This window comes from Astatotilapia calliptera, chromosome 13 (genome assembly GCF_964374335.1).
Source record: "Astatotilapia calliptera chromosome 13, fAstCal68.1, whole genome shotgun sequence".
NCBI lineage: Eukaryota > Metazoa > Chordata > Actinopteri > Cichliformes > Cichlidae > Astatotilapia > Astatotilapia calliptera.
Genome location: NC_137434.1, coordinates 32,004,026 through 32,029,286, shown reverse-complemented (window position 1 = coordinate 32,029,286; position 25,261 = coordinate 32,004,026). Strand labels below are relative to the sequence as shown.

General features: G+C 44.3%; 1 protein-coding gene across 2 annotated transcripts in view; it reads left to right on the top strand.

Annotated features, from left to right (window-relative positions):
- Positions 1–25,261, top strand: part of mmrn2a (multimerin 2a) — a 32,249-nt gene continuing 6,988 nt past the window's right edge. Inside the window, exons 1-5 of one of the 2 annotated variants that reach the window (XM_026190593.2) lie at positions 1–221; positions 14,808–14,930; positions 16,048–16,154; positions 17,311–17,391; positions 21,696–21,947. In XM_026190593.2, the coding sequence (XP_026046378.2) occupies positions 22–221; positions 14,808–14,930; positions 16,048–16,154; positions 17,311–17,391; positions 21,696–21,947 (763 nt within the window). In that variant the 5' untranslated portion in view covers positions 1–21. The remainder of the gene's footprint in view (positions 222–14,807; positions 14,931–16,047; positions 16,155–17,310; positions 17,392–21,695; positions 21,948–25,261) is intronic. The other variant, XM_026190597.2, reaches the window with a different exon arrangement.

Sequence of the window (25,261 nt, the reverse complement as noted above, 5' to 3'; positions counted from 1 at the left end):
GTGAGCCACACAGATGCAGACATGACGGCAGTGGGAGAACTGGTGCTGGTGCTGGGATTATTGGTGAGCGCTCACTGCGAGGTGAGAGCACGAGACCCCGAGGTGGAGGAGGAGGAAGGGGAGCTGGGAGGAGGAGGAGGAGGAGGAGTGCTCCCCCTTCACCCCAGGACGACCGAGACCAGCCCACTGGGAGAGACGGGGAGCAATCCGGCCCGATCCGGGTGAGTCCACAAACCACTGCCTCCTCACTCTGCAAAAGAAAAATAATTTCATAGAAAAAATGTTTTTTTTTTGTTTCAGTGAAACTTTTTGTTGCTGTGAAGTTTTTTTTTGATTATTTTGGATCCTATTGTTTATTTGGCATTTCTGCTTTTTGTTTTCATAGTTCTGGAACATCTGTTCATTTCTACTCCTTCATGGTTTAATCTTTATTTTGCAACCCCCTTATTTGTGAGTTGCACCACTTTGTGCTCATTTTGCATCCCCTGTTGTTTTTGTAACATATCATTTTGTTTATTTTGAGTTTGTGTGGTAATTTTGCATCCCGTTCTAGGGTAGAATAAATCCACCTCTCTTTGGTGTTGGGTCACAACACGTTAGCGCGAGGCTTGAATCAGCGTTTGTGTCGATGTGCTCAGAAATAAGACGTCTGGTTGGGATAACATTTCCTGCTCTTGCTTCCTGTGGAACATCAGGAACAATGAGAGCGGCTGTGGCACTGAAGGCTGTGACTTTGGAAGAGGCGTCCTCTGATTCAGATGAAGCTTAAGATAATCTTTGGTTAGGGCTGTGGACTCACAGTGAGCACGCTAAGTTTGCAAGGAGAAGCTCTTTGTCTTTGACTTTGTGGCTGTTCTGCAGTTTGTTTTGTCGGCATGTTCAGACACGCTCACCGCTCTGGACCTCACACGCTGATCTGCATCTTCTTCACGTGCAGGGCCTCCTCTTCATCGGCTCTTTGTGATAGGTGTAAAGTTGAGAAACAGCTTTGCCCTGTTGACTCTGTCATGCCAGCATAATTTTAACAGGCTGCAAACACATGCATGATTCATGTCCCCTTAAAGCCTGTGCTCCAGCTGATGGTGAAAGAAGTCCTTTATTCAGAGTCCCACCAACAAAGTGTAGTTCAGATATGAGACGGGGTCTGTGAACACATTAATCTCTCGTATCTTTGGACTTGAGTAAACATCTCCTGTCTAATTCTGCATGTCAGCACTTTGGTTTCTAATGGCTCTTTTACTTTGCTTGTGAATCTGGTGTCTTTGCATCCATCTGATGTGTGGTAGTTTTCTTATTTATGCCTCCCTGTCCTGATTTTGTTGTTTGTTTGTTTTCTTCCCATTTTGGAGTAACTGTGACATTTTATCATTATTTTACTTGGTTTGTTTTTGAATTTGTAGATTTTCTTTCTTGTGTGCACATTTAAGCAGCTTTTCAGTGATTTTACAACTTTCTTGGGGCCATTTAGCATCCCCCTGTTGGTAGTTTTGTGTCTCGTTTGAAATGCCTTTGCGTTCACTTTTAGAGTATTTTCTAAAAGACAACAGTTATATAAGGGAGGACTCTCTGACAGTGAGGATTATCTTACAGTGTTTGTTTTTCCTTCAGTCACATTTCATGATGTCTTAAGTGGAGTGGACGTTGAGATGTGGAACGTGTTTGTTGGAGCTGAGACTGACAGACTAAATAAGAGGATTAAATCTCCAAAAGGGTGACTTTTTTTTTGTTTTTGGAGTATGCTCAGAGGCCTCGGTCATTATTCCGACCCACATCCATCGTACAGATTCCCAGATAAAACGATCCCCCGGGCTCTCAGCAAAACAACCCTCTATTAGCTCTTTAAGTGCCCCCATCAGCCCCCATCACCACAACGCTGCTTTAATCACACAGGCGGAGCTCTTTGTGCTGTAACGATAACAGCTCCTTTCCTCACGGAGTCGGAGGGCGGCTGACTGTGTACATTTTCATCAGAGGTCAAAGGTGAACGGATAGTTTTTGATTCCTTCATGTCGAGGCTGCCGACGTTTTCAGGTCCTTTAAAAAAGATCAGCTCGAAACTGCAGACGTGCTGCAGGAACATTCAGACCTTGAAATAAACACTTTATTGTATTTTATTCAGTTTTTTTATTTATATTTTCTCTTAACAAAGTGAGCTCTCTGTTTTTTCTTCTTTTTCTTTAACCCTTTGACGTTATTTGAACAAGATACTACACTGTGCAAAAGTCTTGAGCTGGCTCTCATTTCTTGACAGTTTACTTCCAAGAACTCGGACTTCCTTCCCGTCTCAGTTCTCCGGCTTCCTGAAGCTCTTCCAAAGTTCTTCTTTGGACATTGGCTGCTTTTTCACCCATTTTCAGTCCAGTCCTCACACCTGAGAGATGTTTTTTGAATCTTGGTCATATCAAATATTTACTTCCAAGCTAAACTGCTCCATGTGTTTACATGGGAAGACTGTTGCACAGTGCTGTGTGTAGATGCATGCTGTGCTTTTCGGCTGCCCTCTTGTTATAGAATTTTGAAATTATGTGTCTGCGGGAGAAAATGGACTGAGCGCGCTCAGATATTTTAATTCTTTCTCTTTGTGTGCTTTATGTGCGCATGCCTCCAGGTGACTGTCATCAGCGTTCAGATAACATGTCCTCCTCATCGTCAGCGCTGTAATCGATGATCATGCAGGTGTGTCAATCTGGTATAAAAATAATGGTGCAGGATGAGAAGTTTAAAGTGTTTAAGGGCTGAAGATGATGAGATCAGGCTTGTATCTTCCACCACGGTCACATGTCTGAGCTGCACATGCTGATGGGTGCAAAGCATAATTTAATATTCATCGTGCTTATTTAAAGTGTGCACAAAGTCTCAGGAGAGCACCGCCGGTTCATCCAGCACCGTCTGCAGCCACATTTTCATTAAACTGACTGCAGACCCTCCTGATCTCAGCAGGATGAAGCCTTCGCATCTTCCAAACTTCACGTTGCTGAGAGTGAGCTCTGTGTGGTGTTATGACATATCCGTCCTGACCTCCTGCAGCCTCGTTATTCAGATCGAGGCTCTTTCACAAACAGCCTTCAGATATGAACCTGAACTCTCGGCCTGCAGCAGGAACCTCAGCGGCCTCGGCTTGTTTTCCTCCGTGTCTCTCGGGATGACTCTTCCTCGGAAACGCTAAGATCTTGATCTTGTACGCTCACCAAAACAAATGCGCACACAGCTAAACGCGGTGGTTTGACAGACCACAGCTGTGACGCCGAGCAGATTTGAGGATGTTTGGTCCACGATGTTTAAAACACAGTGACACCTCCTCCTTAGAAAATGACTGACAGAGTGAAATTAAACCCACTGACTGGATGTTTGTGTTGGAAAAGCTCAAATCTCTTCAGGCTGACTCACACTGAACATGTCAGTGCTCCTCTTAAAAGTTCAAAAACACACTGTAACATCTGTTGCCGACAAAAAAACCCAAACAGCTTAATAAGCTGATAAGATGACAGCCAGGAACGAGTAAAACTATTACAAAATGCTGTTATTAATAATGCAACAATAATTATTAATAACTGCATGGAGACACAAAATAACTTGAAAGATGGAAAATGATCACAAGTAGAGACAAAATCTCAAGAGGATGGAAAATAAAAACCAAATGACAGGAAAAAAAATACTATGAAGGTGTAACATGATCACAAAGAGACACCAGGTAACTGGAAATGGGAGCATTTGTTAAAAAAGAGATGCGCAAGACATGAAACGGGATGCAAAATGAGGGAAAAGGCTAATAGAAAACGAAATAGTAGAAAATAACGACAAAGTTTGTGCAAAGAGATGGAATATGGCCCAAAGTTAACCACAGGTCTAATGATGAGAAATAAATTACCAGAATGAATGATGAATCACCAAAGGGATCCCATTATATAAAACTGGTGATAAACAGATTGGTATCTTTACTGCCTCAGTTTTTGAAGATTCTTGAAAAACTATTTGCAAACAAACTAGATTCCTTTATTGATAAATATGATTTATTGAATGATCATCAGTATGGCTTCAGAAGAAACCGTTCAACATCTCTGGCTGTGATGGAATTTATTGAAAATATTGCAACGGCTGTGGACGAAAAACAGTTCGGAATAGGTGTTCATTGATTTACGTAAAGCCTTCGATACGATAGATCATTCGTTACTTTTACAGAAGTGTGAAAGGTAAAGAGGTGTTGCACAATTTTGGTTAAATAGTTACTTGAATAATAGGTTCCAATATGTGAGTATTAATAACATGAAATCTAAACTTAGAAAAGTAACTTCCGGAGTTCTGCAAGGATCTGTTTTGGGACCTAAGTTATTTTTACTTTATATAAATGATATTTGTACAGCCAGTGATACTTTAAAATATGTGGTGTTTGCTGATAGGACATAAAGAAATTATGGAAAACAGTGGAAACAGAACTCATGTAATTAAATAGATGGTTTGTATTAAATAAACTATCATTGAGTGAAAGTAAAACAAAATTTATGTTATTTGGAGGTAGTAAAAGTAATATTAAAGTAAAATTGAATTTAAATAATGCTGAAATTGAAAGAGTATATGAGACAAATTTTTAGGAGTAATTATTGATGATAAACTTTGTTGGAAGCCCCACATCGAACATGTGAAACGGAAATTATCCAAGTCTGTTTCTATTCTTTATAAAACAAGAGATTCTTTGAATAAGAACTGCCTTGATTTATTGTATACTTCCCTTTGTTTGCCTTATATGACCTATTGTGTGGAAATAGGAACACATAGAAAACCTATTTGGATTCAATATTTAAATTGCAAAAAAGAGCTATTAGAATAATAAATAAAGTTGGATATAGGGAGTCCACCAACCAGTCTTTTGTAGGATCATCTATGTTAAAATTAATGGACATTATATATTCTAAAACTTTAGAAATTATATATCGAGTGATGACAAAGAATGTTCCAATTTGTATTTTAAGTATGTTTCAACTAAGAGATGCAAAATATGATTTGAGGGGGTCTTATGTGTTTGAAATGCCTAAAGTGAGAACCAATGTTAAGTATGTGTGTCAGTTATGGGAGTGAAATTATGGAATGGACTTAATGATGAACTGAAGATGTGTTTTTATTTGTCATTTTTCAGGAAGAATTAAAAAATTTGTATCATACAAGGTAATAGAAATTTGGTTTGATGAATAATTTTGTGTTGATTTAATTTCTTGATTTATCATTGATTTCTTTTCAAACTGTTATGTAACTTATTTATCAATGCTATTTATTTTCTTGGCTAAGGATTTGATTATTCGTATGGGGGTAAAGGACAGGATAATTATAAGCCACAAGGCTTCAGCCTATTCCTTTTTCGGTTACTGTTTGGTTGAATACTTTTATGTAAAATTATAATCTGTTGTTGTTGTTGTTGTTGACCGAAAAATAAATTTAATTTCAAAAATGTCCAGAGTGGCGACACACAGTGACTTCAAAGGCGGACGCTAAATAGATTTATGAGGAAAATGACAGAAGAAAAGCCACTAATATTATGTAAAATGACTATAAATATACAAAGTGACCACAATAGTATACAAAATGAGTGCAAAGGAGGAGAAAATGGACCAAAAATACAGGCACAGGGATTCAGAATGTCCACAAAAAGGACAGAAAAATGACTTTAATATGCAGGTACATTAAACAGGTACAAGGATGCGAAGTGATCAAAGGGACACCAAATATTGCTAAATTGGTGCACAATAGGTACAAAGATTAGAAAAATAATTTCCACAAAATCCCAAAGGGATGCCAAATAGTAACAAGAGCAACAAGTGTTATTGTTGGCAGACATTAAATGATCACAACGGAACAATCATGTCTGATCACGACAAGTGTTAAAGAAATTACTAGAATTATCCAAAATGAACAGACTCAGAGGCCAAGGGACGCTGAATGGGCACAGGGATGCAAAATGACCACAAAGAAACACAAAAGCTCTATAAACAGATGCAAGATGGTTACTAAACGTTGTTCAAAGGTCTACAACGTGAAGAGTAAAAGATGTAAAAAGAGCTCAAATCTCTTTATCTCTCATTTCTTCTGTGAACACTCATTCCCATCATCCTTCGCTCTCCTGCTACAAGTTCAAGCACAAATTTCGAAATGTGTTCTAGGAAAATATCGTCTGCTCTCAACTATAGGAAATTACAGTCATTCATCACTGAAGTAATTCCTGGCATGAGTCAAACATCCATCTAAACAGCTTCTCTGCAATCCAACAAAAACAAAATCCCCTCATTTAGTTTCACTTTGTTGCAGCGGCTCATGTTTGTGAAGATAAAGTGTTGAAATGAGTCGGAGGAGTTTCCACTTCACTCTCAGACCTGCAGGTTCTCGCTCTGCTCGCACATTTGAGGAGTTTTCTCAGGATAAATGACGAGATTAGCCTGCATGATGTGGTGCAGAGCCCCGAGTTTAGTCTGACGGGTCAAATGGAGCTGAAGGTGGAGATTAAAGAGTTGCTCTCTGATGTTGTTGCACTGTCTCACACTCACCTGTGCACGAAAGACGTTTAACAGCTTAGTTTCCTGGAAATAACACGATGACCCAGCGTGCAGCAAGCACAGACGGGCCCCCAGCATCCCACAGAGGAGCCACACTCCCCCCAATTACAGAGATTTGTGCTCTTTTTGCAGTTACTTTGTTTTTGGATGTTTTTGTGTCTTTGTGGTTAACTCTTTTGTGTTGCTGTGTTGTCTCATTGTAGTCCACAAGCTTCCTAATCTGCTCCTCCAGCTTGCTCATGCATTTGTGTTTCAGTTTAGCCTGGAGTCGATCTGCGAGGTGTGTGTGTGTTTCTGCTTTATTTGTTTGAAAGTGTGTGTTTCGTTGTTCAGGCTCAGCAGCAGGATGAGGGGAGACTTCCTGTATTGAATTACTCACACTGTGAGGACAGATTGTTGAGTAAAAGTTCAGCTACAGAGGGGAGGATTGTCACATGCTCCTGAAATAAAATGGACCAGGTTAGCCTATCAAATTAAACCTTATCTCAACATTCTTTAAGGTGCAACGAGAAACCCCGAAGACCCCGAGGACATCGATTTAAATGATCCACAAAGGAGAACAGCATGAATGTGAAACACACAAAAGCCACAAGGAGATGTCAAACATTTAAAAAGAGGATGCACAATGACCACAAGGCTGGAACTTTAAAAGATGAAGGAGTGAAGAAATGCCCTTTAAAGGGAAACAGCCACGGGAAGGATCGGAACATTTACGAATGGATGCACAATGGCTGACAGGCGGAGGGGGGGGGCAACCGCAAACGAGTAAAAGTTACGAGAAAATGATGGAAAATCACTACAAGATGCACCCCCCCCTTCCCGGGATGCAACTGTGGAGGCTTCAGAGGCCTCGTGCATCAAAACTGGGAGTCGTGTTTGTCTAAGACTCGCGTCCAGGAGCACAGACGAGGTCGTGAAACGTGAAAATACGAACTCTGAGAGCTGTTGGTGCCACCGTTCGCCAGAGTCAACAGACAGGAAGTCCCGAGATAAACAGACACACACACAGAGCAGCTGTTTGCTTCAGCGTTCAGTCGACCAGTAAACTGTGGACGCTCTCTCTCTGCAGTCACACAAACTGACGCCGTTCTCGGGCTTCATGCTGTGACTGCTCCTTTCTACACATCCTGTACTCGTGACTGAAAGCCTCAGCAGGATTACGTTTTTCTTTTAAACTAGACTTAAACTGGACATAGATGGCTTCTTTTACTCCTCTTTCAAACCGTCTGTCCTCTCTGTCCAAAATGTGAACATTGGCATCCTCGAAAGATTGACCTTTGTCCTTTAGGATGCCAATGTTCACATTTTGGACAGAGAGGACAGACGGTTTGAAAGAGGAGTAAAAGAAGCATCTATGTCCACTGTGAGCGACCATCTTTGAACAGAGGCGGTGGTTTACGACACCGTCTGTAATCTATAATCTAGTTTTGAGATCTTTTCTCAGTCACATCCTGGGCCGTCTGACCTCAGGAAATCACATGATAGGGTGGGGCCAGGTTTCACAATGAACTCACCCGAAACTCTGGTTGATTGGGACCCACACCCAGTTTCACACCTTGGCTCATGTGATTAGGTAGAGGAGCATTAGGGGGTCCTTTGTCCCTCTTGAGGGGGGAAACTCCCACAGGGTTTAAATCTGGGACTCTCCACCATTTGACCTTAGAACTGAAGAAGCTTCTCGGATGAGAGGTGAAACGTCTTCAAGCAACTTAAAGAAGTCCAGACACTTTTCTTTCCAAGCTCCTTAGACTGCACTTGGTAATATTGCAGATCAGGGAGACAGTTTGTTTGTGTGTGTCTGTCTGCACATGTGTGGTCATCTACAGAGACCATGTTGTGGAGTCTGACAGCAGTGGGAAGGAAAGACCTGTGAAATCTCTCCGTCCCACACCGTGGGTGCCGCAGCCACTGAAGGAGCTGCTCAGTGCTGTCACAGTCTGCTGCATGGGGTGAGAGACGTTGTCCAACAGGGATGACAGCTTAGCCGCCGTTCTCCTGTCACTCACCACCTCCACTGGGTCCAGAGGGCAGAACAGAGCTGGCCCTTCGGATCAGCCTGTTCAGTCTCTTCCTGTCCCCGGCAGAGATGCTGCCGCCCCAGCAGACCACAGAGTAAAGGAAGGCTGAGGCCACCACAGAGTCATAGAAGGTCTTCAGGAGTGGGCCCTTCACTCCAAACGACCTGAGTCTCCGCAGCAGGTACAGCCTGCTCTGCCCTTTCCTGTAGAGGGCGTCTTGAGTTATGAGTCCAGTCCAGTCTGTTGTTCAGATGAACACCAAGGTACCTGTAGCTGTCCACAGCCTCAATGTTCATACCCTGGATGTTCAGTGGTTGCAGTGGAGAATGCTTGTGCCTGCGGAAGTCTACCACCAGCTCCTTGGTTTTACTGGCGTTGATCTGGAGGTAGTTCAGCTGGCACCAGTCCACAAAGCCTTGAGTCAGTCCTCTGTATCCTTGTCGTCTCCATCAGTGATGAGGTGACTATTGCAGAGTCATCAGAGAACTTCTGCAGGAAGCACTGGGTGGAGTTGTGGGAGACGTCTGCAGTGTAGATGGTGAAGAGGGACGGAGCCAGAACCGTTCCCTGTGGGGCCCCCGTACTGCAGACGACCCTGTCCGACACACAGCCCTGAGTCCTCACATACTGTGGTCGGTCGGTGAGGTAGTCCAAAATCCATGTAGTGAGGTGATGGTCTAGAGATGGCACGATACCACTTTTTTATGTCCGATACCGATATCATAAATTTGGATATCTGCCGATACCGATATGAATCCGATATAGTGTTTTTTTAATCAACAAAACTGTTTTTTAAAATATCTTGCTGCATTTTGTATAAGTTCATACTCAAGTTTAAAACAACAACTACACTAAAGCTATTCTGTTATACCTGTATGCAAAAAAAATATTTCATAGTTCAGCAATACTGATCAATCTAATAAACTTAAACCTACACCATCCTCCCTATTCTGGTATTTTAAAGAGTACTTAGCGTAAATATTAAGCAACCTAACTAATAGGGTTCCAACTCCCAGCAACAACAAAAATAAATAAATAAAAAATAGGGAACCACCCCTCATGCTCCACCTCATGATGCTTAATCGACGTAATCAACCTTAATTTGATGCAGTGTGAAAAAAAAATGCACAGAAATCAATTATTTTTCAAGAAATATTAAATAGATTCAACATCTTTCTTCAACAAAATTGCAGACTGTACAGATAGTACCTTCCCAAAGGAAAAAGTACTATAGCTTACTAGGGTATATATATTAGACTTAATAGTTACTATATACAGTAATTGACTTCTATTCATTTTACATCAAATTAAAACTTTGGGTGTCAGATAATTATTTATTAAAAGCGAGACATTTTAAATGAGAATAAGAAAGAAAAGTATGTCTTTGTGCCCCCTTTTCCCTGTTAATGCCCTATCGGCCCCCCTGGCTAAACTTTGCTAGATCCGCCCCTGCACAGTTACCAGCGTCAGCTACATAGAAAAAGATCCTCGAGTAGAAAGTAATAATAAATAAATTCTAACAACAGCTGATCAAGCTTAATCAAGCTTAGTGCGCATGCGCCAACCAGCGTGCAGCCTGTTACAGTCGCTCCTGCTTTTCTCTTAGTTTAGCTTTTTTTTTCTTACGTATTCTTTTTTTTTCTGACTTGTATTTTCCTCCGTTTTCTATCTCTTACTCAATCATGTGGATTGAGAGAGTTTTTGTTCTTCTGGTGGCCGTGGAACTGTTACTTTTATCATGGAACGGGACCGCGGCACATCTCCTACACGCACGGACTGTTTACTCCAGAGATCAGCTGATCGCCCTGATGCCGGCCGGCTCGCTGGCCAGGCCCGCAGAAGTGCCCGCAGAAGTACCAGCTGAAATTTGGAGGAAAACACATCGGGGATGCAGAGGTCAAGGACAGAAGAGAAGAAAAAAGGTGACGGTGAGACAGCGGAGGCTCGAAGCGAGGAGGAGGTTTAAACAACCGGTGGTGTAACCCTGCCAACATAACAATCAAAGAAAGGATTTGTTGCCCGGACACTGAACTGTGTGCTGTTGGACTCAGGCCGTATTATTTACCCAGGGAATTCTCTCACGTCATCTTGGTGGCTGTTTATGTTCCTCCCTCTGCTAACCCCACAGCTGCATGTGACACTATCCACTCTGCCATAGCTCGGCTACAGACTCAGCACCCGAGTGCCTTTATTGTGATCTCGGGTGACTTCAACCATGTATCACTGGACAATACACTACCAACATTCAAACAATATGTGGACTGTCCCACCAGGGGAGAGAAAACTTTAGACTTACTGTATGCTAACGTCAAGGATGCATACAGCTCCTCCTCCCTCCCCCCACTTGGTAGGTCAGATCATAACCTGATTCACCTCACCCCCCGCTATGTGCCAATTGTGAGGAGGGAACCTGTGACCACCAGGACTGTTAGGAGGTGGTCAGAGGAGGCAATAGCGGAACTACAGGGCTGTTTCGAGGTGACCGACTGGGAAACACTCTGTGAGCCTCACGCCGAGGACATCAATGGGCTTACTGAGTGTATCACAGACTACATAACTTTCTGCACCGACTCCATTGTTCCAGCTCAGACTGTTCATTGTTACCCAAATAACAAGCCGTGGGTGACTAAGGACATCAAAGCCCTCCTCAACAACAAGAAGAGGGCTTTCAGAGGGGGCAACAAAGAGGAGGTGAGGAAGGTCCAGGTGTTACTAAAGGACAAGATCAGAGAGGCTAAGGACAATTACAGGAGGAAGCTGGAGTGGAAACTCCAGCAGAACAGCATGAGAGAGATGTGGAGGGGCATGAAGACCATCACTGGATTCAGGCCAACCAACAGCAGGGGAGCTGAGGGAGGTGAGAATAGAGCCGACGAGTTGAATCTGTTTTTCAATAGATTCGACACCACAGTGTCTGCTCCCACCCCCACAACCTCACCTGTAGTCAGCCTGGAATCCAGAGCCACACCACTGTGCCAGCCTCTCTCTTCACATGTTGCCTCCTGTGAGAGTCCTGACACCCCTCCCCCACCCATCACCTTCACTCAATACCAGGTTGAGATGCAAATGAGGAGACTTCACTCAGGCAAGTCTGCTGGACCAGACGGAGTGAGTCCCCTTGTCCTCAAGACCTGTGCCCCCCAGCTGTGTGGAGTCTTTCATAAACTGTTTATGCTGAGTCTGAGTCTGCAGAGGGTCCCGGTGATGTGGAAGACATCATGCCTCGTCCCTGTACCAAAGACGCCTCGTCCCAGTGGCCCCCAGGATTACAGGCCCGTGGCACTGACCTCCCACATCATGAAGACCCTGGAAAGGCTCATCCTGGACCAGCTGCGACCCATAGTAAGACCACACCTGGATCCCCTTCAGTTCGCTTATCAGCCTCGTCTCGGAACTGAGGACGCCATCATCTACCTGCTCAATCGTGTCTACACCCATCTGGACCAGCCGGCGAGCACTGTGAGGGTCATGTTTTTTGACTTTTCCAGTGCTTTCAACACCATCAGGCCGACCCTCCTGGGTGATAAGTTAGCAGCGATGCAGGTGGATGCTTCTCTGGTGTCCTGGATTGTTGATTACCAGACAGGAAGACCACAATATGTACGTCTCCCACAGTGTGTGTCTGACAAGGTGATTAGCAACACAGGGGCACCACAGGGGACTGTCCTCTCCCCCTTCCTCTTCACCCTCTACACCACAGACTTCAGCCACTGCACAGAGACCTGCCATCTTCAGAAGTTTTCTGATGACTCTGCGGTGGTTGGATGCATCAGCAGGGATGATGAGACAGAGTACCGGGCTGTGGTCGACTCCTTTGTCACGTGGTGTGAGCAGAATCATCTGCAGCTCAACGTGGCAAAGACCAAGGAACTGATCGTGGACTTCAGGAAGACCAGGAAACACTTGACCCCTGTTTCAATCCAGGGGGTCAGTGTTGACATTGTGGAGGACTATAAATACCTTGGAGTTCACATTGACAATAAACTGGACTGGGCTAAAAACACCACAGCACTTTACAGGAAGGGCCAGAGTCGTCTCTATTTTTTGAGGCGACTGAGGTCCTTCAACATCTGCCAGAAAATGCTGAGGATTTTCTATGAGTCTGTGGTGGCCAGTGCGATCCTCTATGCTGTTGCATGCTGGGGGAGCAGGCTGAGGGTCGCAGATGCCAACAGACTTAATAAACTGATCCGTAAGGCCAGCAATGTTGTGGGGATGGAACTGGACTCCCTCAAGGTGGTGTCGGAGAGGCGGATGCTGTCCAAGATAAAGACAATGTTGGATAACACCTCCCACCCACTCCATGACATGTTGGTCAGTCACAGGAGCACGTTCAGTGAGAGACTGAGATTACCGAAAAGCACCACTGAACGACACAGGAAATCATTCCTGCCTGTGGCCATCTCCCTGTACAACGCATCCACTTAACACACTGTTTGCTGCTACAGCTACACATGTTTCTTTTCCAAATATTTATTTATAAGTGACTTATGTATGTATGTATGTATATATATGTATATATTGTACTATTCTTAGTTAGTGTATTGTCTGTCTTGTCTTAATGTTGGTTTAAAATGGAGCACTGTAACAAAAAATAATTTCCCCCAGGGATCAATAAAGTATTCTGATTCTGATTCTGATTCTGATTAAACGTGCTGCTGTTGTTCAGCCGCTGGTTTCCTCTTTCTGGTGCAAAGTGGGCCAAAAACAAACAAGAGAGACGGACTCGCACAGAAAAGCCGATCAGCTGATCGTTAAGCAGTTTCATGATTGAAGTAGCAGCAGGAGAGGCAGTCGCTCCATATATCGTTTGGTAAGCTTAACGCAGGAATGCTTTACAAACATTCAGAGATGGACTTACACACTTGCTTTACTTCTCTCGGGATAACTTTGTCGGAGATGAAATGCCGGGTTGCTAGCGAAGCAGCCGCTCTATCACGTGATGCATACTGCTCCGACGTGCTAACGTTCTGAGGTGAGTTACGGCGTGTTGCAAGTTTTGTGAGGTGCTTTCGTGATATTTAATGGATCGGATTACATTTTTTATTTTTCTCCGATATCCGATCCAGTAATTTAGGTCAGTATCGGACCGATACCGATACGTAATATCGGATCGGTCCATCTCTATGATGGTCCACTCCAGAGTTCTCCAGCTTGTCCTTCAGGACCGAGGGAAGAATAGTGTTGAAGGCACTGGAGAAATCAAAGAACATGATTCTCACAGTGCTTCCAGCGGTCTCCAGGTGAGAGAGGGAACGATGTAGGAGGTGAATGACGGCATCATCCGCTCCAATGCCAATGGTAGGCAAACTAAAGTGGGTCCAGTGATGAGCTCACCAGGCGCCGAAGCTGAGCCAGGACCAGCCGCTCCAGGGTCTTCATCAGGTGGGATCAGGGATTAAAACAAACCCAAAGACAAGCCTTGTGTCTTTTCACAAAAACAAAAAAAGAATCAAAACTTTAGTGATCAGATCCCAAAGAGATGAAAACCACGTCAGAACAACCGAAAAGAGAGAGGACATTTAGAAAAGGGATGCAAAATAATTACAGAGGTATCAGGATAACACGAGGCAACTGCAAAGGAACAAGAAGCATTTAAAAAATGATGCTAAATTAAAAACCATGAAAAATGTCTTGGAGCAAAAATATTCATAAAGGGATGCCAAATTAACATAATGACTAAAAACATAGTTTTTAGTTATTCTGGTGTTACTATTTCATTCGCCGTTGTCTCACAACAAAAACATAAACTAAATCTGCATTTTTGGACTCGGCTCACGTTTTTATTCTTATTCTGTGGTTTTCATGGTTGATTACTCTTCAGAGAGTGGAAGAGGGCTTTTCCTTGAAGCTGAGTGTTGGTGGCCACTGAGAAGAGGGCACAGTCTTTGACCTCTGACCCCAAACAGGAATACAGAACAACAAACTGTGTGTGTGTTTCCATCTTCCTGTAACGCTGTGGACATCTGGGGTTTTCCTGGCTCACAACCGGCCTTTAAGAGGAGCCGACTACACGTCTGTGCACATACAGCAGAGGCAGTTAGACCGAGTTACACACAAATATGTGATCTTTCTTCTTGTTCTTAAAGGAGCACTAACATTTTTTCTTAGCAGGAAAACTGTGGACATATCACACTACATCCTGACTCTGTGTGTGTGTGTGTGTGTGTGTGTGTGTGTGTGTGTGTGTGTGTGTGTGTGTGTGTGTGTGTGTGTGTGTGTGTGTGTGTGTGTGTGTGTGTGTGTGTAGGAACTGGTGTTCGTTCGTGCATAACCATGTGCAAACGATGGCAGTTATGTGTGGAACAGAGAAGTACACCATCAAGTCCCAGAGTCCATGTCCGAGCGGGACGCCCGACTGTCACCTGACCATGTGAGTGTCTTTGGTTCGTGGCTTCAGCTGAAGAAGACTGTGACTCATTCGTTGATCATTTTAGTTTTTCTCATTGGGGATCGTGAGGTTTCTATAACACCGTGAGTGTAAAATGCGTTGATCTTTGCTCAGTAACTTCCAAATCTGTTTAATATGTAGATATGATATATATCTATCTAACAGACTCCAGTTTGTGCATGTAAATGGAGAGTCCTCTTCACACACTGAGGTTAATTATGGAGTTCCACAGGGTTCAGTGCTAGGACCAATTCTGTTTACATTATACATGCTTCCCTTAGGCAGCATCATTAGAAGACATAGCATACATTTACACTGCTATGCAGATGACACCCAGCTCTATCTGTCCATGAAGCCAGATAACACACACCAATGAGTTAAACTGCAGGAATGTCTTAAAGACATAAAGACCTGGATGGCCGCTAACTTTCTGCTTCTTAATTCAGATCAAACTGAGGTTATTGTACTCGGCCCTGAAAAGCTTAGAAATATGGTATCTAAGCAGATTCTTACTCTGGATGGCATTACCTTGGCCTCCAGTAACACTGTGAGGAACCTTGGAGTCATTTCTGACCAGGACATGTCCTTCAACGCACATATTAAACAAATATGTAAGACTGCTTTCTTCCATTTGTGCAACATCTCTAAAGTTAGAAATATCCTGTCTCAGAGTGACGCTGAAAAACTAGTTCATGCATTTATTCTGTCTCGTTATTAGTCTCTGTCTCTCTTTTACAGCATGTCTGTATCCTGTCTTCCTTCTGTCACCAAAGTGCTTGGTGACAGTGGCATCAGATCTAAAAGCCTCCTGTCACTAATCATCATCTTCAAACTATTTTGATGTGTGTTTTCAGTGTAACTTTAGTAGACAGTAGAAAGCATGTTTTATCCCTTCACTGACCTGGGTCCAGCTTGATGTTTCATATTTCTCATGTTTTCCTGTGTCAAAATCCTGAATCTGAAAGTTCAGAGTCAGAATAAACCTTAAACTTTGGGAGTCAACCCGCCCACAGACGTGACGTCTTTGCTGAAGGTGATGGCTTCTATAGAGGCCGAGCAGCGGTAACCACGGTGTGTTTGTGTGTGTGTTCGTGTGCAGGTACAAGCTGTCCACACGGCCGATTTACAGGCAGCAGCAGAAGATCGTAACCGCTCTGCTGTGGCGCTGCTGTCCGGGACACGGAGGACACAACTGCGAGGACACAGGTGAGTCAGCAGCATCACCGTCACTCGAGTCCGCGTTAAGGATGTTTTTGTGAAGCAGACTTCAGTGTTGCGCAGGTTGTAGCACAAACGCTCAGACTGACATCAGAGAGTTATCCATTAAAAGTCCACCTTAAGCGTTCCTGTCATGTTTGGTGCCCTTCCTGTTTTGGCCTTTAGGTGGCGCCGGGTCTGCACTCGCTGGCTAAAATCTGCTCTGGTTTGTTTGGGTTAAAAGCAGCCTGATTACATTTATCCACTGCACTTTAATGTGGTTCCAAAGTCAGAAACAAGTGAACAGAAACAGCCTGAATAACATATTCAGGGAATAATGTATGAAAATGTGTTTTATTTATATTATTGTCCTTTCAATGGTAGAAATCCTTTTGTATTTATGATGTAAACATATTTATTAATATTTATGTTTAGTGAGTTTGATCCCGACGGCCACAGTGAGCCTGAAAGCAGCCGCGGTTATTCATAAACTACTCGTTTTAATAGAGGAGATGAGGATGGAGCATATTAAGAGTTGCTCTGAATGGACGCCTGGTTCTGGTTTCCCTCCGCTGGAGTCTATTTTTACTTTTCCAAGAACAGGCGGGCTTTAGTATCGCTCGGGAACTTAATGTGTTCCAGATTTTCTCGGCGGGTGGGAACAGCCGTGTTTATCTGCGGGAGGACGTCCTCTGCTCTTCGCTTCTGTTTGTGTGACGCTCAAAGTTTATCAGCGGTCGTCTCTCAAAGCTCCCAGCTCCCCCACAAACAGGCCACATTATTGCATGATCGTAGCCGGCTAAAACAGAGACGGCTGCTGCCTGCGTTTTTCTGTTTCCAGCATCTGAGGCACAAAGTCAAAGCCACGAGTTCATGAATCCATCACTGAGTCTCAAATCAGGAGGTCATGAAGAGAAACATTAAAGTCGTTCATTCTCTGCCTCAGTTTATTATTATTATTGTTATTATTGCTGCTCTGAGCCCTCGTTGTGCTCGGACGTCAGCTCTGATTTAATCTGAGTTTATGGGAAGAGGAGGAGGAGCAGGCGTCTCAGCTCGGACCGCTGCCTCCAGGATACAATCATTTGTATTGACTGTCTCTGAGCTGACTCTCTGTCTTTGTTAGTTTAAACTGCAGTTTTACAGCTTGTTTCTTCTCCAACAGTCTCAGGCCCTCGGCAGGATTCTGAAAGCTCGACTCTGATTGGACGATCTGAAGCAGGCACATCAGAGGTCAAGGCTCCAGGTACGCTCTTGGAAATGAAACATTTTTGACTCTTCAGGTAACTCACGTCTCAGACTGTAGAACCACAGCGAGCCAATCAGTGCGTTGGTCATAACGAACAGGAAGTGGTCATCGATGGAGTCAACAATCAGACTCCACCTCAGGGTGATCGATTTGAGACTTTTCCACTTACAGTCGAGACCCAGAACTCAGCTTTCTATCAGATCTGTTTGTAGTAACTCTTTTTAAAGCTTACAAGTACTGCCCCTCAGCAGGCTTCCTAAAAATGACCAATCAGAAAAAGAGAGAAGAGCTAAACAGCTTGTTTCAAACACAGGATGCACTGATGATGCATGGACCTGAGAAAGAAGGATTACTCTGGACTGTGAATCATGCAAAGCTACGTCAGTCACATGACAGATTTAAAAACAACAGGAAATGACCCAAATGAGTCTCCAGTCATAAATCATTGAAAATCACACAAAGATACACAGAAATATAAACATATTATTAAAAGCAAAGTAAAATGAATAAATATGAATAAGTGTAAAGAAAAGATCAGGTAGAGGGAATAATAATGATATGTACTCATTAAGAACAACAAGTGAAAAGATCTGGTCATTAAAGGGTGGAGGAGGGGTCTGCAGTGAGGATGACCTCAGAAACCTGGAGGAAGAATAAGCTGAGAAAACGCAGCTAGAGGAGCCGCCTCCAGCTGCAGGAGGTGCTGCTGCGGTCACACCGGGGAAAACTGGTTACGGCGATCTCTGGCTGACCTGCTGGTCTCTGTTTGCGGTGGTTTTCGACTTCGTGTTTGCTCAGAATAAATTGGTTGGCTCTTGAGTTTCACCTTCACTCTCTGCGTTAACGCCGCGCTCTGACTCATTACTGTTCTAACAAAGTGAGGAAGCACCGCGCTTAACCACCGCACTCACATTGACAAAAGGTCAAGTTCCCTCCTCTCCCCTGGAGAAGAGGGCGTGGGTGCGCCAGTACCAAGGTCACCTCCCACCCCACCCCCTACTCCCACATTCGCAACATATAAACAAAGAGTGAGTCATCTGGGAACCACAGACACACTGTTCAGAGGTCAAAGGTCACACTGGCCTGATGAGAAGATTCAAGTTGGAGTGAGCTGATGGAGAGGAGAAGAGTGCAAGTCAAGTCAAGTGGCTTTATCATCATTGCAACCATGTGCACAGTGAAGGAGAACAAAAACAGTGCAACACCAGACAGTAGAAAAGTGCAACAATGACAGTTGGTTGTGCAAAAAGACCGAGCATTGTGCAGGACAGGTGGGCAGAGGTGATCCTGATGCAGGACACATTTCACACGACATTGGCTGCAGTGACCTAAGACCATCACAAACAGATGCCAAAGAATATCAAATACACCCTAAATGACTACAGTGGGATGCAAAATAAGTACTAAGACATGTAGAGTGACCATGAACTGATGGAATAAGACCACAAGCATGCACGAAAAGTAAAAATTTGACTACAAGGGTGTGCAAAAATGACCAAAATTAAACAAAACCCCACAAAAGGATGCAAAATAAGTACTGAATGATGCAGAACAACTTAATGACTTTAAACAACCAAAGCAAAAGCAATGACTACAAAGGGATAACAACATGAGTGTATAAAAGGGCAAATTTACCGCAGAGAAATGCATGATGTTTGCCTACTGGTGGTGGTCAGAGGGCCCGGTGGCGCCTTTGTCCGGCAGCCTCGCCTCTGTCAGTGCGCCCCAGGGCAGCTGTGGCTACAATGTAGCTGCCATCACCAGTGTGTGAATGTGTGTGTGAATGGGTGAATGACTGAATGTAGTGTGAAGCGCTTTGGGGTCCTATGGACTAGAAAAGCGCTATATAAATGCAGGCCATTTACCATGATGATAGATATTTTTAAAGACGAACAAAATAATCAAAGGGCTGAATGTGAAATTACCACAAAAGAATGAACAACAACATCTAATGGACACTGAATGACTAGAGGGATGCAAAATAAGTACAAAGAGACGTTAAAGGGAGTTTAAGAGCGCGCAACAGCAGAAACTCAAACGAACGTCAATGAACCGAGGAGAGCAAGTTTTTGGTTGTTCTGCTGTTTTTCGGTTTTCTAACTGCAGCAGGTTGATTCTCTTTGTTCTGCTTTTGATTCAACAGGAAGTAACAACAACAGTTTTCTCAGCTTCGGTGCCGCACTGTGAAATTTCATTACTGCAGGATACATGCAGAGTACATGAAGTATTTATAGCGTGTGCGGCACTGAGAAGCCTGAGAATCAAAACAGTCGATGTTGTTGGAAAAACACGGGACTGAAATAGACCTTTGGCCTTTACGGGCTCGATTTAACAAAGAAAGACAAACAAAAAGGCCGTTCCTCACACACCTCCACACGGTACAGTCCGCTCCCACCGCGCCTACGATTGAACCCACTTCCTGCGAGCTGGGGTCGATGAAATTAAATCACTAACACGATGGGACACAATAACAGGAACACCTTCAAATACAACAAGCGTGAGTCATCCACTCATAACACTTGCAAGCACTGCATCACATGAAATTCTTTGTGCGGTAGTAGCCTCTGCAGTGGAAGCTAATGCACGTGTGTCCAGCTTTTTAAAGAGAGAAGAGATCAAGACTTTAAAACAACAAATTGAGCCATGAATCCCTGAATCACCTCTCAGTGGTCTTAAAAATGATAAATGAGACGAGATTACAGTTTTGTTTTAGAGCAGCAGCTATCGGTTAAATCATCAGTTATCAGTTTCTTCAGCTCCAAAAATATCTAAAATATTAAATTCAGAGAAAAGAGAAGTATCAAATGTTCACACTTAAGAAGCTAAAACAAACAAATCTTTGGGGTTTTTTCTTAAAAGTGACCAAAATAATTATTCAACCGTCCAAAGACGCAAATACAGCGACTCACATTCGCTTACTGTACTTATTCTTTAGTTTCTTTAGTCCACTGCAGATCATATGGAAGCAGACACATGAGTGCTCCCAGTAGGATAATGTTTGCAGCCAACCTGAGGTAAAGTATCGCTGAGGAAGATAAATCTAAAGTTTCAGACCTTCCTGGTTAGATGCATGAATGAGGTGATGCAGGCAGAGAGTTCAAGAAATTGAAGGAGAAACTCTCCGAACTGAATCGAGTTCATTCAGGATGACAGCAGTCAGACGGATGAAAAAGAAATCGTATAGAACCAAACATATGCAACCAGAGGGATGCAAAATGGGCACAAAAGAATGGAAAATTATTTTAAAATCATACAAAAGAGGCACAGATCCTCAACTACATCAAGGGGATGTGAAATGATTACAGAGGGATGCTGGGGGGGATCCTGGGGGTGGGCTGGAGGCAGACCTGCTGTGGCGCTCCCTGAAGGAAGCACCTGAAAGAAATGCAAGACCAGGAACAGTCTACAGAGGAATAACGATGATAACGAGACACAACATAATGAAGTGAAGTAAAAACTACCACTGTGGGATACCGAATCGCTCCAGATGGATGCAAAGAGAGCACACAGGAAGGCTGATCTACAAACTGTTGTGGTTTCAGACAAACCGCCACAAAGGGATGCAAAATGACTACAGCAGGATGTGAAAGGAGAATAAAATGACAAACCATTACAAAGAGATTCACCTGCAGACCCACAAAATAAGCCTAGCAACGTAAAATTACCAAAAAGGTTTTACTGGTCACATATTTCATCTTTCCATCCACCCCGGCTTCCTCTGAATCTGATCCAGCCAAACTGATGTTCCTGCTGAATTAAAAGTTTTTAACTCTTCTGAGTTGTCAGATGTTCATGAACAAAACTTTTAGATGGGACTAAACTCAAAGACCTCAGACGTGCTGCAGCCTCAGAGGAGAAAACGATGACAGTGTTCCTCGCTGTCTTCCTTTGCAGCCGCAGAAGCTGCTTTGATGTATTTTATGCCTTCGACCCGGCCTGCAGGTCACCGACTCAGAGATCAGCGCTCCTGCTGTCGCTGCGATTCCAACAATGAGCTCAAACAAAAACGACGGAAGCTCAGCGGAGAAATCCCCAAATACATCAGCCTGTTTCCCATCAGCCTCTCCGTCTCTCTCACAGCCGGTCTGCAAGACTTCCTGTTCATCTCTGTGTTAGTTCAGGTCAGTGAGGCTCGTATCGTCAGTCTGCCTTCAGTTCGGTATTCCCAAAGAAGAATACACACCAGGTTTGCTTTTCCTGGGCGTGTTTTAGGTTAACCTCGATTATCTCAGACATTCGTCAGTCTGAGTTTTTAACGTTTTCTGCAGCTTCTCGCACTGATTGTTGTTTTTACGTTTCAGTTGTTCATACTCGGCCCCAGCAGCGGGGCGGAGACCTGAACCACGAACAGAACGACCACCAAGTGCCCGACAGCACGCTGTATGATGCCAGCTACCCAAGCAGCCAGGACAACGACACACATCCCACCCCGGGGCCAGGACACGCCCACAAACGCCATCATACATCATACCAGGCGACGAACACTCACAACCACGACCGACACCCCCACCACCTTGATCCAGATCACCCACAGCAGGAACACCGAACGCCAGGTGAGTTTCTGTCTGTACTGAGAAGGTTCCAACAGCCAATCACGACCCAGAGGTCCAGTTCAGGGACTCTAATTAGCTGAGGTGAAGCCGAGCAGACGACTAGCAGTGTCACCATCCACCTGTCAGTCAAGGAGGCCACGCCCCTCCAAACTTTGAACCTTAATATAATTTAAACAGGTGACACTTAAAAACTTATGAGGGGAAACTGTTCTGACTAATGGGGACTCTTCCACTGCTGGAGCCTCCGGTGGACATTGGAGGAACTGCAACCTGCCTGCATGATGAAGTCAGGGCTTTTATTTTGGCGTTCCTGATTCTTTTATTTAAATAAAGACGTGAGCACATCTTCCATTGCTGATAAACACCCACACACACTTCCGCCGAAGGAAATCCGCTTGTTCCTCCGTTACATATACATCAGTGTGTGTGTGTGAGTCACCCGACCAGCACACCTATGACATCACACCCCCACTTCCAGCTTGTTTGGGATTGGCCAGCTCTCAGTTTCCCACAGTTCTGTTTTCTCTGACCTTTGACCTCAGTGACCAGCCAGCTACATCATCCTGAGAGGAACATTTATGAGTGTTTCAGAACCTCCAGTCCAGAGAAAAATAACAGCTGATCTATAAAATCATCTCTGTGACGGAGCTGTTAGCTTTAGCCTCCTGTGCTGGTGTAGAAAGCACAGACAGCGACTCCTTAGTTTATGTTTATAAAACCATCCAGTGATAAACAACAAGTTTTATTTCAGTCCACAATATTTTGTGTAATTTTGGGTTCATTTCTTATGCCATATTAAGCTTTCCTTTTAATAAACTTAAAGTGACGTCTCACCTTCTTAAGAAGAAGAAATGAAGCGCTTCAGTGTAACACACGCTCTTTTGTCGAAACAGGAAGTCGCCTGTGCTCGCCTCCGTAAATCACGCTGACGATCATTAGATAGAAACACTGCAGCTGACACGGGAGCGTGTGATTTCTTTCCCTCTCTGCTGACTGCAGCTGCAGCCTGAGGTGACCTCACTGTAAGCTGACCTTTGACCTCTCCATATGCTAAAGAAAACGGGTCATGATGATCAGAGTGAGTGTTTCAGGTGGTTTTGTGTCTGGACTGCATCTCCAAAGCCAAGCACACACACACACACACACACTTGTATTCCTCACATGTGAGGACCCTTGCTTCCAGCATACCCAGACCTGTAAGCCCCCCCCCCCAAACATGCTTGATGGGTGATGTGTCCGGTGAGTCTGCTGGCCATGCATGAACTGGGAAGTTTGCAGCTTCCAGGAATTGTGTACAGATCCTTGTAATATGGGCTGTGCATTATCGTGCTGCGACATGAGTAATGGTTGTGGTTGAATGACACAACCATCAGTGTCACGATCTCTGTGATTCAAAATGCCAGCAATGTGTTCGTTGTCCATAACAGACGCCTGCCCATACCAGAACCACACTCGGTCCACAACGCTGACATCAGCAAACCGCCCGCCCATACGCTGTCTGCCATCCGTCCTGAACAGTGAAACCAGGACGTGCCAGACGCCATGAAATGTGCGCGTTGTACGACGACGAACTGCAGTCGGGTCGGGACCTTGGTGAGAACACGAGCATGCAGATGAGCTTCCCTGAGACGGTTTCTGACAGTTTGTGCAAACCGATTGTTGCTGCAGCTGTCCGGTTGGCTGGTCTCAGACCATCCTGGACGTGAACGTGCTGGAAGTGGAGGTCCTGGGCTGGTTACACGTGGTCTGTGGTTGTGAGGCCGGTTGGATGTACTGCCAAATTCTCTGAAACACCTTTGGAGACGGCTCATGGTAGAGAAACGAACGTTCATTTCATGGCAGCTGCTCCGGTAGACATCCCTCAAAGGTTGGGGCATCTGTGGCGTTGTGCTGTGTGATCGAACTGCACATGTCCGAGTGGCCTTTTAGTGTGAGCAGTCTGAGGCACACCTGTGAGGTGGGATTATCTCAGCAAAGGAGAAGTGCTCACTCACACAGATTTAGACAGATTTGTGAACAATATCTGAGAGCCGTGGGTCTTTGTGTTTGTAGAAAATGTTTCAGATCTTTGAGCTCAGCTCGTGAAAAATGGGAGCAAAAACAAAAGTGTTGCATTTAACCCTTTCAGACACAGTGGTGCCTACAGCTATTCAAAGGCTGTCTTCTTGTATTTATGTCCATGTTGATGGTTTACTTGCACATAAACCACTACATTGGACACTGATGTGTCCATGCCCTGCCACCCACTGGTCAGCCAGTGTTGTTCACCTTGGTGGACATGTAAAGAAATCTATTTTCATGCCTAAAGATGAATAAAAATACTTAAGAAAAGAATCCAGATTGAGGTTGTCATAATTCATGCATGAAAGGGTTAAATGTTTGTCAAATAAATGAGGTTTCTGGGGGGCTTTCAAAGTGTTCCAATTCCCAACATTGTAGAAAAATAACTCAGACTGGAAAAAGTCTTCCACACAAAACCGGCCCTGGAATCGAATCCTTTAATCTGTTAGCATCCACCACTCGGACTCGTTCAGGGTTACATTCATATTTCGCCCTTTTTAAAGACATTTTTCCAGTGAAGCGTTGGTTTGAAGGCCAACATCTTTTCCTCTGTGAAACTCACTTTGTGTAGCATGTGTAGCGCTAACCTGAGCCCCACTGTTAAGTGCTTTACTGGAAACCTGGTGACTATCAACAGGTTCAGATTAAGAGCACTTTTCTAACTTTCCAAAGATGCAGCCTGGATTTGAACTCGGAATAAGCCAAATACGTGTTTCCGCCCAGTGGAGGTGATCGTAATGTGACGTGCGTCTGCTGAAACACAGCTTTCATGCTTGCAGCAGCAGTTTGTGGCTGGCTTTGGCTCAGCCTGTTCTGTCCTTCAGAGCCTCTCGGGATCGCTGAGCAGGAAGTGTAAGCACAGTTGGATTTATTTCAGACTCCAGGAATAACAATAACAACACAATCAGATCCTCTTGGCCCCGAGGTGCCTCCGACCAGCCGAAGGACCGGCAGCGCCCTGAGGTCTGCATGTTCACTTTTCATCAAACCATCCCAAGGCGCTGTAAAGCTCGGCGACTATCCTCTGAATCCTCCCAGCACCAGTCTGAGGTGTGTTTGCTTCCCTTTGGAGCTCTGCTGTGTTTTTAACCCAGACTGGAGCCTCAGCTGGTTCCATTTTAGAGCACAACAATCCAGTCTCGCTCCCCAGAGAGCCATGGTTCACAGGGGGGAGTGTGTTTTTGTCAGCAGTGGGCGAATAGCCCCTCGGGGTTCTATTTTTATTTCAGAAATCTGGTTCAGAAGTCCAGAGT